General features: G+C 42.4%; 1 protein-coding gene across 1 annotated transcript; it reads right to left on the bottom strand.

The window, feature by feature from the left end:
* Positions 1–541: 541 nt before the first annotated feature.
* opn3 (opsin 3) lies at positions 542–10,087 on the bottom strand. Its single transcript, XM_030070623.1, has 4 exons — positions 9,666–10,087; positions 5,853–6,172; positions 2,412–2,663; positions 542–1,332 (listed from the first exon to the last, which is right to left on the bottom strand). Exons 1-4 carry the CDS (start codon positions 9,982–9,984, stop codon positions 1,060–1,062), a joined length of 1,164 nt encoding a protein of 387 aa, XP_029926483.1. The 5' UTR covers positions 9,985–10,087; the 3' UTR covers positions 542–1,059.
* Between the last annotated feature and the right edge of the window lie 4,732 nt (positions 10,088–14,819).

Below are 14,819 nucleotides of genomic sequence, written 5' to 3'. Positions count from 1 at the left end.
CATTAGAGCAAAATATGACTTTAAATGGATTAAACTGCGTTCCTAGTGCTCGTAATTCCCGTCAGCTCTTTCATTTTCTGCTCCGTTTGGTTCAGCTCAGCCTCCACAGCTGCTAGAGACCAAGAGGCTTTTAAAGGTGCAACAGCTCTGACACACCGAAGTGACACTTCACATCGAGATCACATCCCCCTTAACCACAACATACAAAACTGTGTAGACACAAGGGCCACTCACTCACTCACCCATACTCGCTTATATCCACGCTGAATAAGGTCATCAGCAATAGAAATCCATTCATCAGGTCTATTCATAGCTGACAGGCCGGGAGGTTATGAAAGGAGTGTCTCACATGCAGCCTAAGGTAGCAGTTTCATATCCTCTTATCTCATTACACTTCTGTAGTCCTTGTAAAGGTAATTCCACCAAATGTCATTTCACAATCACTGCTTTCACCAGGCTGGTGATTTAGATGAAATGAGATAAAACACACAGGCCGGCTAGCTTAAAATAGGAACTTTTATTGAATCCATACACAGTAATGAGTGTTTGTTCTATGGCTAAAGAGCTAAGGCTTTTTTCCCCCCATTTTCCACATTACAGTCGGCAAGCTGCTGTACCCACGAACAAAACCACTATCACATGTTGAGCCAGGCTCAGGTCCGACAACACCTCTGGCCTGTAAACAAATGTCACATACAGGAATGACAGATGTGCCACTGGACTAACTGTGATTCTAAGAGAAACACATCACCACTTGTTACCTACATTATCATGTATATCACCACAAATGATGTTAGATAGGATGCTACACTGCCATATCATCTGGTTAGATAAAACACTGTCAGGAGGTTGGTCTACTTGAGATCTTAGGCTGTCACAGTGGGATATTTACAATTACCGTTAACAATTCTGTAACAGTGGATCTCATATGGGCCGAGGCAAAAAGAGAGCCTAAGTGTCCTGGGAGGTCAGAGAGCTTTATTTTGGCTTGAAGTTGCATGTTAAGTCCTAAGGCATACTGAGAGAGTGTGAGAAGTCCGGTCCGTGCGGTTTCTCGTATCACAGCGGCCGCACTTGAATAATGTTGACCTCCGATCCGCTGCCGACCCTGGAGGTCATGTCCAGGTGGTGCATGTTGTCACTGGTGATGATGAAGACGATGGAGGAGGAGCTGAAGGTCACCCTCTTTTTGGGCCGGTCCCTGCTGCTGCATCCATTGGACACGACGATCGGACGGATGGGCCGCTGGACAGGATCTAGGGGGCGCTCCTTGATGGTGCGCTGCAGCAACGAGAGCCGCGAGCAGAGCAGCTGCAGCAAACAGCGCCGGAACTGACAGAGAGGAGGAAGGAAGAGGAGAGGTCAAAGGAGCGAGGAGACTCGTATTTATCACAGGGAGGAAATAACACACTTTCCTCTATCTTTTGATAGTCGGCCACAGTCTACCACAGTGCCGGCTCAGACAGCCACCAGAGAAACTTCCACTTCCTGTCTCTGGCACACCAACATCAAATACATATAAAGACTTGGAAAAGGAGTGTAGTGCACATTTAGTCACTGCATGAACACCCCATTATGAGGAAAATACAGCAGGACTCTTACAGGAATACATACCCATGACGCAGAATTCTCTAACTTTTTGTAATGTACTCGTATTTGCATATCTTTTGTAGATTTTTACATCCACAAAACACACTCAAAGGCAATTTAAGAGCTGCACTAGGCAAGATTTGTTCTATTTAAAACCGCAACTTTTCACCCTAAATCACAAGCGGGGCAGCTAATTGGGATGACATAGATTTTCCCCGTTAGGCCAAATTGATTTTCTGGAATCGGTTGTGGTCACTGCCCGGAAATCCACTGAAGAGCTAAATACAAAACTGGCCTCACTGAGTATGTTTACATGTGCACAAGAAATCAGGTTATTGTGGGTAACCCCGTTACGGAAGGAAGCCGGGTGATGCGTTTACATGTGTTACCTTACTCTGATTACTCAAAATCCCCATGTATACATGCACTCCCTCACTAACTGGATTTCCGTCCCACCCCTGGTGTTTCCTGGACTGTTAGAGTGGTGTTTCAGATGACTTGCAGCTGGTGGCGAGCACCCCTCACCCGGCCTCCTGCAGGGAGTCCCCAGAGGGGGCAGCAGATGTGGTTTTCATTTCCTTATATTTTCATCAGACGTTATGTTGACATAAAATTATTAAGCATTCTACAATGAATGTAGAACGGTGGGTTTTTACTCTCCCGGGCGTTGTACAGAGTGTATTTATTGGGTTTAACATGTCAGTTTCCGTATAGAGATGCACTTGAAGTTGATGATGTCACTTTATATGATATAACAGTCCTCCAGTTTCAAAGTTACATCATGTTGCTATTTAAAGGTGCCAGCATGGAGCGAATCTCACCTTTCTGCTCATGAAGATATAGATGAGGGGGTTGTAGGCTGTGCTGGACTTGGCAAAGAAAGACGGGATGATGGCCACCGTGGGAGACACTAAGCTCTTCCTGCCGAAGGCCTCCATCATGGACACCACAGCGTAGGGCGTCCAACACACCAGGAAGCAGGAGATCATCAGGAGGAACATCACGGCGACCTTCTTCTCGTACCGCAGGATCTTGATGATCTGCACCGTCTGGAGGTCCTGGATGGAACGAAGCTGCAAGAGAAAAAACAGGAGGGAGAAAAGTGAAATTTAATTGATGATTTTGTTATAGGGCAGATGTTGCCTGACACAGAATCAAATCAAGTGTATTTACATAGCACCTGTAAAAACAACCGGATATGACCAAAGTGCTCTCCAACAACTGCAAGGCAATATCAAAAAAGGAGCACAAAAATAAAAAACAGAAAAGATAAAACTTCTTTGAACCAAATTATAAAAATATAAAACCCATGAAGAGCAACCAAAGGCCACTGGAAATATGTACATCTTGTTTGTTGTTAAAAATTTTCTTAAAAATTGGGGCACTGAGATTGAGAATGGGAGGCTGTTCCAGAGCTTTGAATCTGCCAAGGCACCGTCTATCTCATACACTGGCCTTGATGGTGGAGGGAGTTATGTGACCCAAAGGTTGCTGGTTTGTATTCTGTATAAACTGAATGATAGTGAAGCACGGTGGAGCTGAAAACCTGCAGTCAAAGTAAACAAAACCCTTTCCAAGGTTAGGATTAAATAGAGGTGTAAAAAAATCTTGCCTGAAGTCACACTGACCCCTTAAGCTCTAGCTGTATGTCTACAGTCAGCTTGGGTTGATTGAGCTTTTAATTGGATTGCCCAAAATAATCAGTCAACATTAGAGAGGAGCATCAGTTAGGAATGATTAAAGTGGAAGAAGAAGTGGATTTGTGAGCACTCCCGGCCAGACTTAATTGGAAACACCAGACGGTGCACACCGGGGATACACGACCATCCCTGAAGGCGAAGAGTCTACAGGTTTTAATTCCACCCAAACGCTGCACCTGGTCATTTCACCAATCAGGTCCTCCTCTGGGACTGAAGGAGAGAAATCAAATGGTGGAGTGTTTAATTTGCAAAAAACAAAGTCAGTTCTGCTGAGCTCAGACCCTGATCGACATCCAACCAAAGTTTTGCTCACACCAAAAGGTCTGAAGTGGTTTGTTTGAGTTTGAGATTATTTGCAGTGATTTCACTGAACTTGTGTATTTCCTCCCTTATTTCATTTCATTGGGACAGTTCAGGAAAATACGATTCAAACTTGGGTGGCACCAAATAACAGCAAAGAGGCACCTGAAAATGTGGGTTTTGGTCCCCTTCCAAGAAACCCCGAGTGAGGTTCATTAGGAGAGAAAACACAATCCAAACAAACTTCAGGAAAACAAAATATTAAGTTTTATGGGTGAAAGGAGAGGGATGTTGACATCTGTTACCCTGGAGTTACAACTTTTTAAAGCCTAGAATTACAAAATGACATAAAAACATAATAAAATAACAATACCAAACTATTAAAATGAAACAAGTTCAAACTATGGAGTGGATTGACAAAAAAAAAAAAAAAAAAAACACAGATCCACAACTAGGAAACAAGCACCTTGCTACAGTTAGCAAAGCAATGTCTGTGTAATTTGCAAATAATCATCCTAATTGCAATGTAAATCTTTGCAAAACTGCCAGATTTTTATTATAATCCTGTCCTGTCTTTGCCTTTGGCCCCATAACTAAAAATATAATGCCTTCATCCAGCACAGGGCTTTTCTTCTCTCTCTGGGAGCTCCGTTTCCTGTGGATCCCAGAAGAGCAGCCCTTTTCAATTCAGCACACCTATTACTGGTAACAGAAATTTTTCTATACTACTTCTATCATATTCATATTTATTCCTCATTGCTGACACCAGTGTGGAAAACAGCACCTATGCAAAATGGGGAGGTACCAATAATGTCAATAGCTGGTCCTCATATAGGGGCTTCAGTCTGGTAAAGGTCAGAGAACAGCTTATAACTTATGAGGATATAGCGTTACTCCACAGCCTCAGTGGAAGCTGATAGCTCATTAAAACAAACTTGTAGAGCCTCATTTATTGACTTTCAAAGGGCAATAGACCCTCCAGCTTAATACAGTAAAATGAGGGGATGAAAATACATGTGGAAATTTCCAAGACGCCCTAAAAGACAGCACACGTTCAACAGGAGAGGACAGACAGACAGCAGCCCCCCCTCTTATTTCTACCAGTATTGATATTGTACATTAAGTGTGAAGCCAGTGCAATAAAAAACCCAAAGATCTCACCCAAAGCCCACTGTGATCCAGTTTTTCATGAGTCAACAGTCAGATTTTCTTGCCTTGTTAAAGCTGCCCAGTTTCATTTGGAAGTGAAAATACATTCTAGGATTCAGAGTTGAGGTTCCTGAGGTGTTCAGAGACTTAGCCTACATTCAGAGGCTGGGTGATGTACGGTGTTCAAGAACTAATAGCTCACACAATGCTTCAGTAAGGAAACCACTTAGATGTAGATAGACATCTGGGTCAGTTGATTAGAAAAGGATTGTTTGTCCTATTTACACATTTGTTTATCCTGTTTATTGGTCATCTGCTCCTGCCAGATGCTACTGAATGTGTTAACGAAACAAATGGATCCCGCAGTTGCCCAATTTCAATCACGCACATGGACACAGAGACAGAGAGCTCAGTGGTCCTTTATCATAAGGGTGACTTTTGCAAAATGATGACCACTAGGCACAGTCTATAACCAGCTCTGATTTATTAAAGTTTCTGAGGGCAATGAGGTTCCAAATAATTTCCATGACACAAGACAAGCCCTGTAGGTGCAAAAGCACATTAAGATAACGCGGCCTGTAAGAAATGAGAGAGCTGGAAGATTAAGAGTGAACAGTAGCAGGTGGACAGTTAAAGTCAAGGCGTCTCTTTTCATAAAAAGAAAAATGAGAATAGTCTGCAAATTTTAGATCTACAAATCTTAGGCCAAAGGGAAATACCCTAAGGTGTTTTAGCACCATTCATTCATATATTTATTCATTTTCTTTACCTGCTTATTACTTTTTAGGGTGGTGGGGGGATGAAGCCTATCCCAGCACGCATTAGGCGGAAATCATAGAAACACTTTGATGGGTTGCCAGTCCATCATAGGGTAATAGGATGTTAAGTGCCTTGCTCAAAGGCCAGCTTGAAAACATCTGAGGCAGGGGAGGGTATCATAAATCCACTTACCCTGCCCCAGTTCCTTTAGCTGGTCTCTGGATTCCAATTAGCAGCCAGTCTTCCATTCACAAGCCTATGTAATTCATTCAGTTCATCAGTCTAACTTATTCATAATTCATGGTGTGTTAACATAAAAAAGATAGAGCAAGCTAGAGTGCCTGCCCTTCTTACCATTCGCACTGTGTAGAGGATGTTCCCGTAACAGTAGATCATGACACCCACAGGCACAAAGAAGCAGCCTAGGAGGAAGAAGAGGATGAAGGAGGCATCGTTGGGGTCCTTAGACGCCCAGTCCAGGGAGCAGCCCAGCCGGTGGATTTCCAGGGTGTAGCGGTTCCAGCCCAGCAGAGGAGCCCCCGTCCAGGCCAGGGAGTAGAGCCAGATGTGGGCGATGGCCCTCCAGGCCCAGGTGAAGTCCACCACCTGGGCATGGACCACCCGGATGTAGCGCTCGTAGGCCAAGACCGACAGAGTCATGATGGAAACGATGCCTGGCAGTGGAGGGAGACAGACAGCCATGCTGAGTAACACACAGCACTCACACAACAGGATCTGGGTCAGTGGCTACTCAGCACCTCCTCAGATTCAAAGAGCTTTTTTTAATCAGACTCCTCCATGCAAACAAAATCCTGAACATCCTGCAGTGAGCATCAAATTCAGGCCTTTTGTCTCAAACCGCTCGGAACGAGGAATCCCATAAGTCTCACAAAAGGAGACTTCACTCCCACACACATCACAAAGACCTACATCTGTCACTGCACGCTGCTTTCCCAAACTGAAGGCCATGTTTTGGCTCATACCGGTGCATGTACCGTACACTTGGATATCTGTAGCTGTCTATTCACCACTGAATATGCAGTCATGTTCAATGAACTTTACTTTATGCAGCATGTTCAGGCTTCTGTACGACGTGTAAGGCCAAGAGCCGATTGTAACTCCAAGTCTCACAAATCCGCTTGGTGAAAAAGAGTGATTCTGCCGCTCTTTTGTTAGCACATTTCTAGCCAATACACATTATGCACACACACACACACACACACAAACCTCCTATCTATCCAGTTACTATCCCAATGCCCACTTCAGCCCTCTCTGCAGCTCATTAATGTGTCATTTGTGGGACAGCAACATAGTGGTACTGACCTCCATTCAGTTAATGAACGTAAAACTTGTGAATGAATAATACAGTGATTGATTTCATAACATGTTCAGCTGCAGCTAGACCTGCCCAGACACACTGATTTAAGGGGGCTGAGCAATATATCAATATTATATTGAAATTGTGATGTAAGACTGGGTATTATCTGGGATTGTGGATATTGTAATATCATGATAAGTGTTGTCTTTTCCTGGTTTTAAAGGGTGAATTACAGTGAAGGGATGCAATTTCCTTAACTTATTACATTGTTTTAGCTGCTCTACTACTTGACTGTAGTCCCTGCATGGTCACCCTATTCACATTACTAATGACTGTTAATCTAATTTTTTTTTTTTTTTTGGATCAAATCTATTTATTGATTTTTATATTAAGTGCCAAAATAGAGAATACATCAACAAAAGCTTGTATCATATAGAAGCAAAAACAGACACAGGAAAATAAAAGAAACCTCCGCCCACACGGGATCCAGGCTACTACAATAATGTTTTATGGTTTTTTTTAGTTTCTTTTTTTAAATCCACAGATTCCTTGGCCCTGTGTATGTGGGCTTTCAACAATTCCATCAACGTAGTGTCAACATAAGTTAAATCCCAAACATGAAGAGCATGGGGATGTTTCCAGCAGGTAGCAACCAATTTTTTTGCTGCTGGCAGTCCAGCTAAAAAAGCTCGCTTTGTCAGCATTGACAGAGGCAAGACAGACACATCATTTAGTAGAAATACAGAAGATGAGTAAGGCATAGTGATATCAAACATCTTGGAATGACTGGATGCATGTTTATCAAAAATCTTGAATGTAAATATCTTGTCAAAGCACCAATAGTCCTGGCTACAATATTGTCACCATGCCAGTATTGAGGTATTTGGTCAAGGATACTGTGACATTTGATTCTGTCCATATCAAATAGCTCTCATTACATGTCACAACAAACTGCTGAATGTACAAAATATTAGGAACATCTCGCTGACATTGAGTTGCAGCCCCTTCTGCACAATCCACATCTCTGTTGCCTATCTAGACCCTGAAACTTCATCTCCAACTCGTCTGCTGCGCTTTATCTGCATCTGCCTTGTGATTGGAGTAGATTTAATGCAGTGAGTTAATCAGGCCTAACAGCTTTATCTGGATTCACCTCACCAGTGTGTTTCCATAAAACAGTAAATGTCTTTTGTACATTCAACATATTGTTCCAGCTCTGTGGCACGTGTCGCACCGACATCAACCCCTCCTTTAACACACTGGCTGCACAGTGGTGGAGGTGTGAAGATGGTAGCACGGCCTCACACAGACAACCTCACACCGAGGAGACTAAGGGAGCGTGGGAGTTTTATTTGAGACGACATCAACGTCTGTATTGCACCCAGTGTCATCAGGAGGCTCTGGGACACACACGCTTGTACCCGTTTTGCCACGGGAGTCCGACTGTGAGCCAGGCTTGCTATAATTTCAAGTGCCAAGAGGTTTTCACTTGGCTGCGACATCTGTTTTGTGCCACTTGATACCAAATTATGCGTTCATCAACTGGACGTCCTTGAGGGTTAACCTTTAAAAAGGTCATAGAATATGAATTAGCTGCAGCTTTGTGCAGTGAATGACAAGGGGAGGGGCAGTTTCATCGCCGTAGATGAAATCTCTATCATCTGCCAGAGATTTGCGAGTGTGACTCAAACGTGGTTTCTGTCCAATGACACTGACAAAGAAGACATTTGAACAAATTCAGCGAAGGACTGCACCAATCACTAGTATCTTATATCATCACACTGATTTCACAAGGCTGTGTAGAGGTGAGAGAAGACACGTGGAGAGAAGGTTGATGCCATTTCCAAACAAATTAAGAAGAGAGAAATCATCCATGATGACCCACGCTCATGTGCACAGAGACAAAGAGACCCAGGCTTGAGGGATTGATCTAATGAGCTCATCATCACAAGTTCATACTCACCAGTGATCATTCCTACAGGCTTAGTGGGGGGGGGGGGGTGACATGAGGAACGACCGTTTCTATTCATTTACACTTCACTGCTGTAACACTCATGCGGGTAATAAACAGGTAATTGTATCATAGTAAAATAAAACTTGTCTGTTACTACAATCTAAGGTTTCATCTTGCAAACTGATGGACCCAGAGTCCGGTCCCAGGTAAACTGCTCCTCAGGCTGTGTGTAAAAATAACAGCCTGTGCAGCGTGAGATCTGTAAGGATCAAGATTAAAAAAAAAAAAAAAAACCAAAAAACAGAGGTGTTCAAGGTTATACACAGAGGAGCTATTCAGGTTTACACTGTAACTCTCCCTGGCAGCAACGCAGGTTCACAAAGAAGCTGTTTCTGCCCAATCCCATATCTCTGTACAATGGAGGGAGACGTTCACTATTCTCTAAATTAAAACTTTCAGCTGTGTTATGCGTGCATTTACTTTAACTCCCATGCACTGTACACAAATTCATTTTGAGTGACCCTTATTTCAATGGGTTTTTTAATCCAAGCCTTTGTTTTTGAAATCTGAGCGAATCCCAGGATACATTATACATTAATGCTTTTTCCTGATATTTTAAAATTAATGTTCTCAATTCAGAGTGATGACTTGTTGCAATATGTATTAGTCATAAATACATTTATGTAAATTTTCAACAACATTTCAGTGCACACAGCATGTATATTTTGCGAATGGGGACAGATGGCTAATTAGAAGGTCAAATCGACTCCGTTGATCAATAAATTTGAAATTCTTAGACGTGCAGCTGTCAGTATGAAGGTGTAGGCTATTTTCAAACAAATGAATAAATAAATAAGTGTTGATAAAACTTGGCTGCTCATTTTATTCCTCTCACCAAATAAGCTGTTGCTGAATCCGTCCCAGACGCATGTCGCCTGGCTCCAAATCCAGCCGCCTTTGACGCATGAAACAAAGGTAAAGTTTATTCCAATGACAGAAACCAGCAAATCACTGATGCTTATGTTGACCAGCAACAAATTGGTGGGCGTCCTGAGTCTCTTAAATTTATAGTAAAGTATGATGACGATGACATTGTTGCAAAAGCCGAATACTCCAATGGTCCCGATGGTGAAGGCGAGAAGTTTGTAGGTGCCAACTGCAAAAATGTACTCTTCTTCACTTCTGTCGGCTTTGGTTTCGTTGGCAGGATTCATTTCGTGCGGAGCAACTTGGTTTCCAACATTGTGCTGTGAGCGGCCGGCGCGTCTCGGACAGAGGAGACAGTGAGGGCTTCACTCCGCCGCTCCGCTCAGCGCTCTCCTGCCGCCCGCAATTCAAATAACACCTGCCACCGCTGCTCCCTGAAACTGGGTCAGTGTACCAGCGGTAAGGCAGGGAGATTACACACACACCTGACTTCCGGCTGAACCTTCAAAATAAACCTGCTGCTGGCACGTGCCGACACGATTTTTCAAGCACTGGCTCATGAGGCTCATTTTGGGTTTGGCAGGGCAGCGCTTCATACCTTTTGGCCCAAGTGAAGCCAAATTTGATCTTGTGCTGAGCGAAAATCGACATAAACTTATTTGAAGGCTATGACAAAAGAAAAAAAAAAAGAAAAAAAAAAAGAAAAAAAAGAACGTCCATATATGATCAGTGCTCACTCTAACCTGATCAGTGATCTAGCTATAAGAGAAAATTATCACATTGATCAAAGCTCGTCATCTGTCAGTCATTGTTCTACTTTATTCCAAGAAATATGGTAGCCTACATACAAGTGGGTGAATACGTTTCGATGTTAAATAATTTGACATGCAGAAAACCTAAGTCAGAGGCTACAACTACTGCCATGAAGACCAAAAGTTAAGAATTTATCAGTAGGATATAAAAACAAATGGATGCATGTTCAAACACATTCAGAGCCATACGGACATATGCGGAGCTTCACTCCACTGTAAGCTGTTGATTTACCTGATGTTTGGGCCTAGTGTTATTTTATTTTATTTTTTTTAAATCTCTCCATTAACGAATAGGCATTGTTAGTATGCTTTTATTTTGAAGGCAAAATTGATTATTACCGGTGTCCCTGCGGCTTTCCGTGTCTAACTTGATGCAGCTGTCAGAGTGAAGTAAGAGAGTATTGTTGTCACCCTGCAAGGAATTTACAAACACACTTCAGAATATGGTAAAACTCGTCTCATAAAATATGTTTTGGATGTTTGTAACATTTATCCAACAGTGATTTTGGACACTGTACCCCCCCCCCCCCCCCCCCCCCCCCCCCCCCCCAACCAGTGTCATTTAAGTGTATATTTTCTGCATTTTAAAACATACTATGTGGTATAATGGATGACTGCAGCTCACAGCACAGCATAAAAATGTTAGGTCAGTAGATTTAGTGATTTACCAATACACAATCTTTGTTTTTTTCATTTTACATACTTCAATTTCAAATTTAGTTGTGTCTACCATGACTTTTCAAGGAGTCAAATAAAGCAATACCTTGGATGTTAACATCAGCATATTGGTTATATGTTTTAAAATAAGCTACAGTTTGGGCTCAACCTCTAGAAATGAAATACTCCCATGTGAATATTAGTGTATTAAGTGGTGGGAAAAAAAATGCATGAAAACACATCCACTCTCCCCCCTGGTGTCTGCAAAGCATCTGTCTTTCAAACAAGGGGCCAATTATGTTATGAACAACGCTTACTTGAACAAACGGCCCTGGCTGCTGAAGACACCAGGCGGTGATATGATTAACGCCTTGCCCTTTTCAAACCAGATTGTTGTTGTTTCTTTTTTTCGCCCATGCAGGCCTGGAGACACATGGCAGATGTTCTCAAAATACAGCTGCCGAGTGAACCTTGCTGCTGAGATTCAATTATGATCCTGTCTGTGTGAAACAGCGCGATTATAGGGTGTATGACTGAGTTATGATAGACCAGTCGTACCTAGGGTGAAGCTCTCTGCAGGGAGGAAGTTGAGCGGATGATGGGAAGGAGTGGGGAGTGAATGCCTAATAGGAAACAAGGCACCGAGGTGGAACAAATGCATCTCCAGTGTCCACCTCACAAAATGGAATAACGTGACTGAGCTTAACATTTGATGGAAACTTTCATACAAAGTGCCTTACAGTGTCATCGGTGCATTTTTAGCACATGTGGCCCCAGTAGGAGTGAAACCCTGACCCTTGCAGTGGTCTGGTGCCGTTTCCCTGCACTGTGCTGTTACACACGCACCGGGCTCCAGCTGAACTCAACAATCCTCCTGCTTTCTGTTCTGCGAGCAGAGCAGAGTACCTCCGCTGACATTTTGAGAAGCGCTGCTTAACAACACCCCTCTGGTTTTATCCAGAGGGAAATGTCACCGTGTTGAAAGGCTGGATTCTTGGAGTGACGATGCTGCGTCTGACCTCATTTCTCGCTGCCTACAGGTTGATTCAAAATGGCAGATTTCACTCGATTAGTACAGTAGCTGAGGATGTGTTGAGCAGGTGTCTGCAGCAGTACGCAGGCTGTGGGAACGCTGAGGCACTCCCTCGAGTCAAACCACTGACTCATTCATGAATTGTTCTTTCACAGTTTGAAGATGTTTCATTCATGTTGTTGGTGAAATTTCCTTTCCTTTTCTATTGAATACAAAAGTGCATCGACTTGTCAGGGCAATAAGGGCATTGTAGGAAGATATTATAAGCCTCGAGGTCATAGGCTTCATTTCTTCTTGTCACTATTCAAGTTGATTTCTTGTGATCAATATTGACCGCTCAGTGAAAAGATTAGTGTAGCAGAACACTGTGTAATCATGCTGATATGTTAGAAAACAGATGAAATATAGATGTATTGTTTGGGTCATTCACCCTTAAAACAGCAAAGTTGCACAGACAAATAAATAGGTCAGCATTGTTCAAATATCCTCACAAGAAGCATTTCATTACACAGTCTCTTGTTAAATGGCAGACACACAGCAGGATATGTCAAATGTCAATAGATGTCAATTCAAATGTAGGTCTACGCTGAAAAAATACCAGTTTTAAAAAGTCACTTAACCCTCAAGTGACCAATATATTTCACACCCAGTAATGCCCATTACAAAACCCCATTTCATCGTCATCATCAATCAGCAATATATATCTGTTGTATTGCAATTTCAGCATGTTTAGTAATAAATCAAAACAAAAAATGTCCAAGTTTCATTCATATTTTGGAATGGAATAAAACTTCCCCCTCTATGGGTTTGTGTCACTTGTGGAATTTGTTGGCAATTGACTTGAGGTCATATTTAATCCCAAATTATATGACAAAACATAATTATCGGATCACTCCAAATGATGGCAGGAAGCTGAAACAGTGGTGCAGGTTTACTGGAGACAAACTGATCCAGACAAAGTCCAGACATTATGGAAGGATCGAAGGATTAACCATTAAAGTATGAGGATTAATCTCATTCACAATCCTGTTTTTCTTCAAAGAAGTGAAAAAAACTCAACTAGTGGGATGAAATAATAAATAAATAAACAAATAATCCCACTTGTTTCCAATGCAGTTGCACTTTTTGGATTGTCAGTTTTCTGGGAATAAGCGTAAACATGTTGAAACAAGGCAGAGTAAGGCAGATCAGCTCACTAGGATCAAGAACATGACTCTTGATTCAAGAAAATTCTGAAAACAAGTTGATTCGCATCGCATATCACTTTTTTAAGGAGAAAAAAACATTTTACTATGGCATATGAGACCAAATGCCTTGTTATGTTGCCTTGTTTTTTGCGAAGTATAAGCCTATGCTATGCAAATAGTCTTTGTTGAGAATAGTGTGCATAATTTCTTAAGGAAGGATGCCCATATTGTGCTTGCCTTTATCCTGTGTCTGTTTCAGTTTGTGGAACTAGGTCAAACTTCCAGCCAAAACATTTATTCACACTCCCTCCATTCATGCACCTCTCTCTATCCCCCGCTGTATTTTAATAAGCAGTTTTCAGAGCTGTAAACACTATAGATTCTGGTGAATGGAGTCTTATTAAGGCTCATTCCTGGGCGAACGAGCCTGTCTTCTCTCTCTCTCTCTCTCTCTCTCTCTTTCTCTCAGCACATCTGCTTGCATATTAGTGCACATTACCTTCCACTGCTGCTGCCGCGCTCTCCTGAGACTTAATTACTGTAACATTTCACTTAATGTACTGTGAATCATTCTCATAATGAGATCCTTCATTTTGAGGCAGCCTTGTCCAGCCGCAGAACACGTCTCAGTTTAGACATGACAAGGCTGTGTGCAATTGTTTGACTGAGTTGAGTTTTAGCAGCGCTCAGACGTCTTCAGTGTACACAAACCATTGGCTTTTCAAATGTGCTAACACTCTCCATTCATGCTGCAATGGGTTCGCTGAGTAAATAGTCCCGTCTCCTGTGAGGCAGCTGGTACCGAGCTCCGGCGGGGAGTAAAGATGTGATATTCAGACCTTGTCCCGGTTGACTCATCCATTAGACTGGTTTTAATGCATGACCACACCGCTGCGGTGAGCTGCCACTGACATACTGGGCAAAATGAATCACTGTCATTTTTTTTTTTTTTTTGATGCCGTTGCAGACCCAGCTCTCATTTTGCTCACGTTTATTCTTTAATGGAATTTAAAAGCCAAGTGCTCAAATGTTTAAAGCTCAGCGCTGCTGCACTAGAAAGGCCTGAATATGGAAGTGAATCATTTTTACACTCAAAGAGATTAGTAGAGCTTTTGATACACAGACTAGCACAGTGGGATTTAAATGTTTTGCTGGTTTGAAAACTATGGCTTTGAACCAGAACCTGTAATCTGAGGGACTGGAAGCAGCTCAAAGCACTGACTGATAGTCCTTATGTTCAACAGCCGAGCATATATCCACAATAAATTAAGCAACTGGCTTAGAAGTCTGAGATTTCGGCCAAACTATTAGTGGGAAAAGTGGCAAAATGGGAAAATTCATTCATTCGTCTTTTTTGTTCATTTCAGTGACACTACTTAGCCTCTTGGAAATGTCTAATCTGGCGTTACCTTTACCTCGTCCAATTACTCACG

This window comes from Myripristis murdjan, chromosome 15 (genome assembly GCF_902150065.1).
Source record: "Myripristis murdjan chromosome 15, fMyrMur1.1, whole genome shotgun sequence".
Lineage (NCBI taxonomy): Eukaryota > Metazoa > Chordata > Actinopteri > Holocentriformes > Holocentridae > Myripristis > Myripristis murdjan.
The sequence above is the reverse complement of the archived record's forward strand: the minus strand, read 5'-3'. Positions and strand labels throughout refer to the sequence as shown.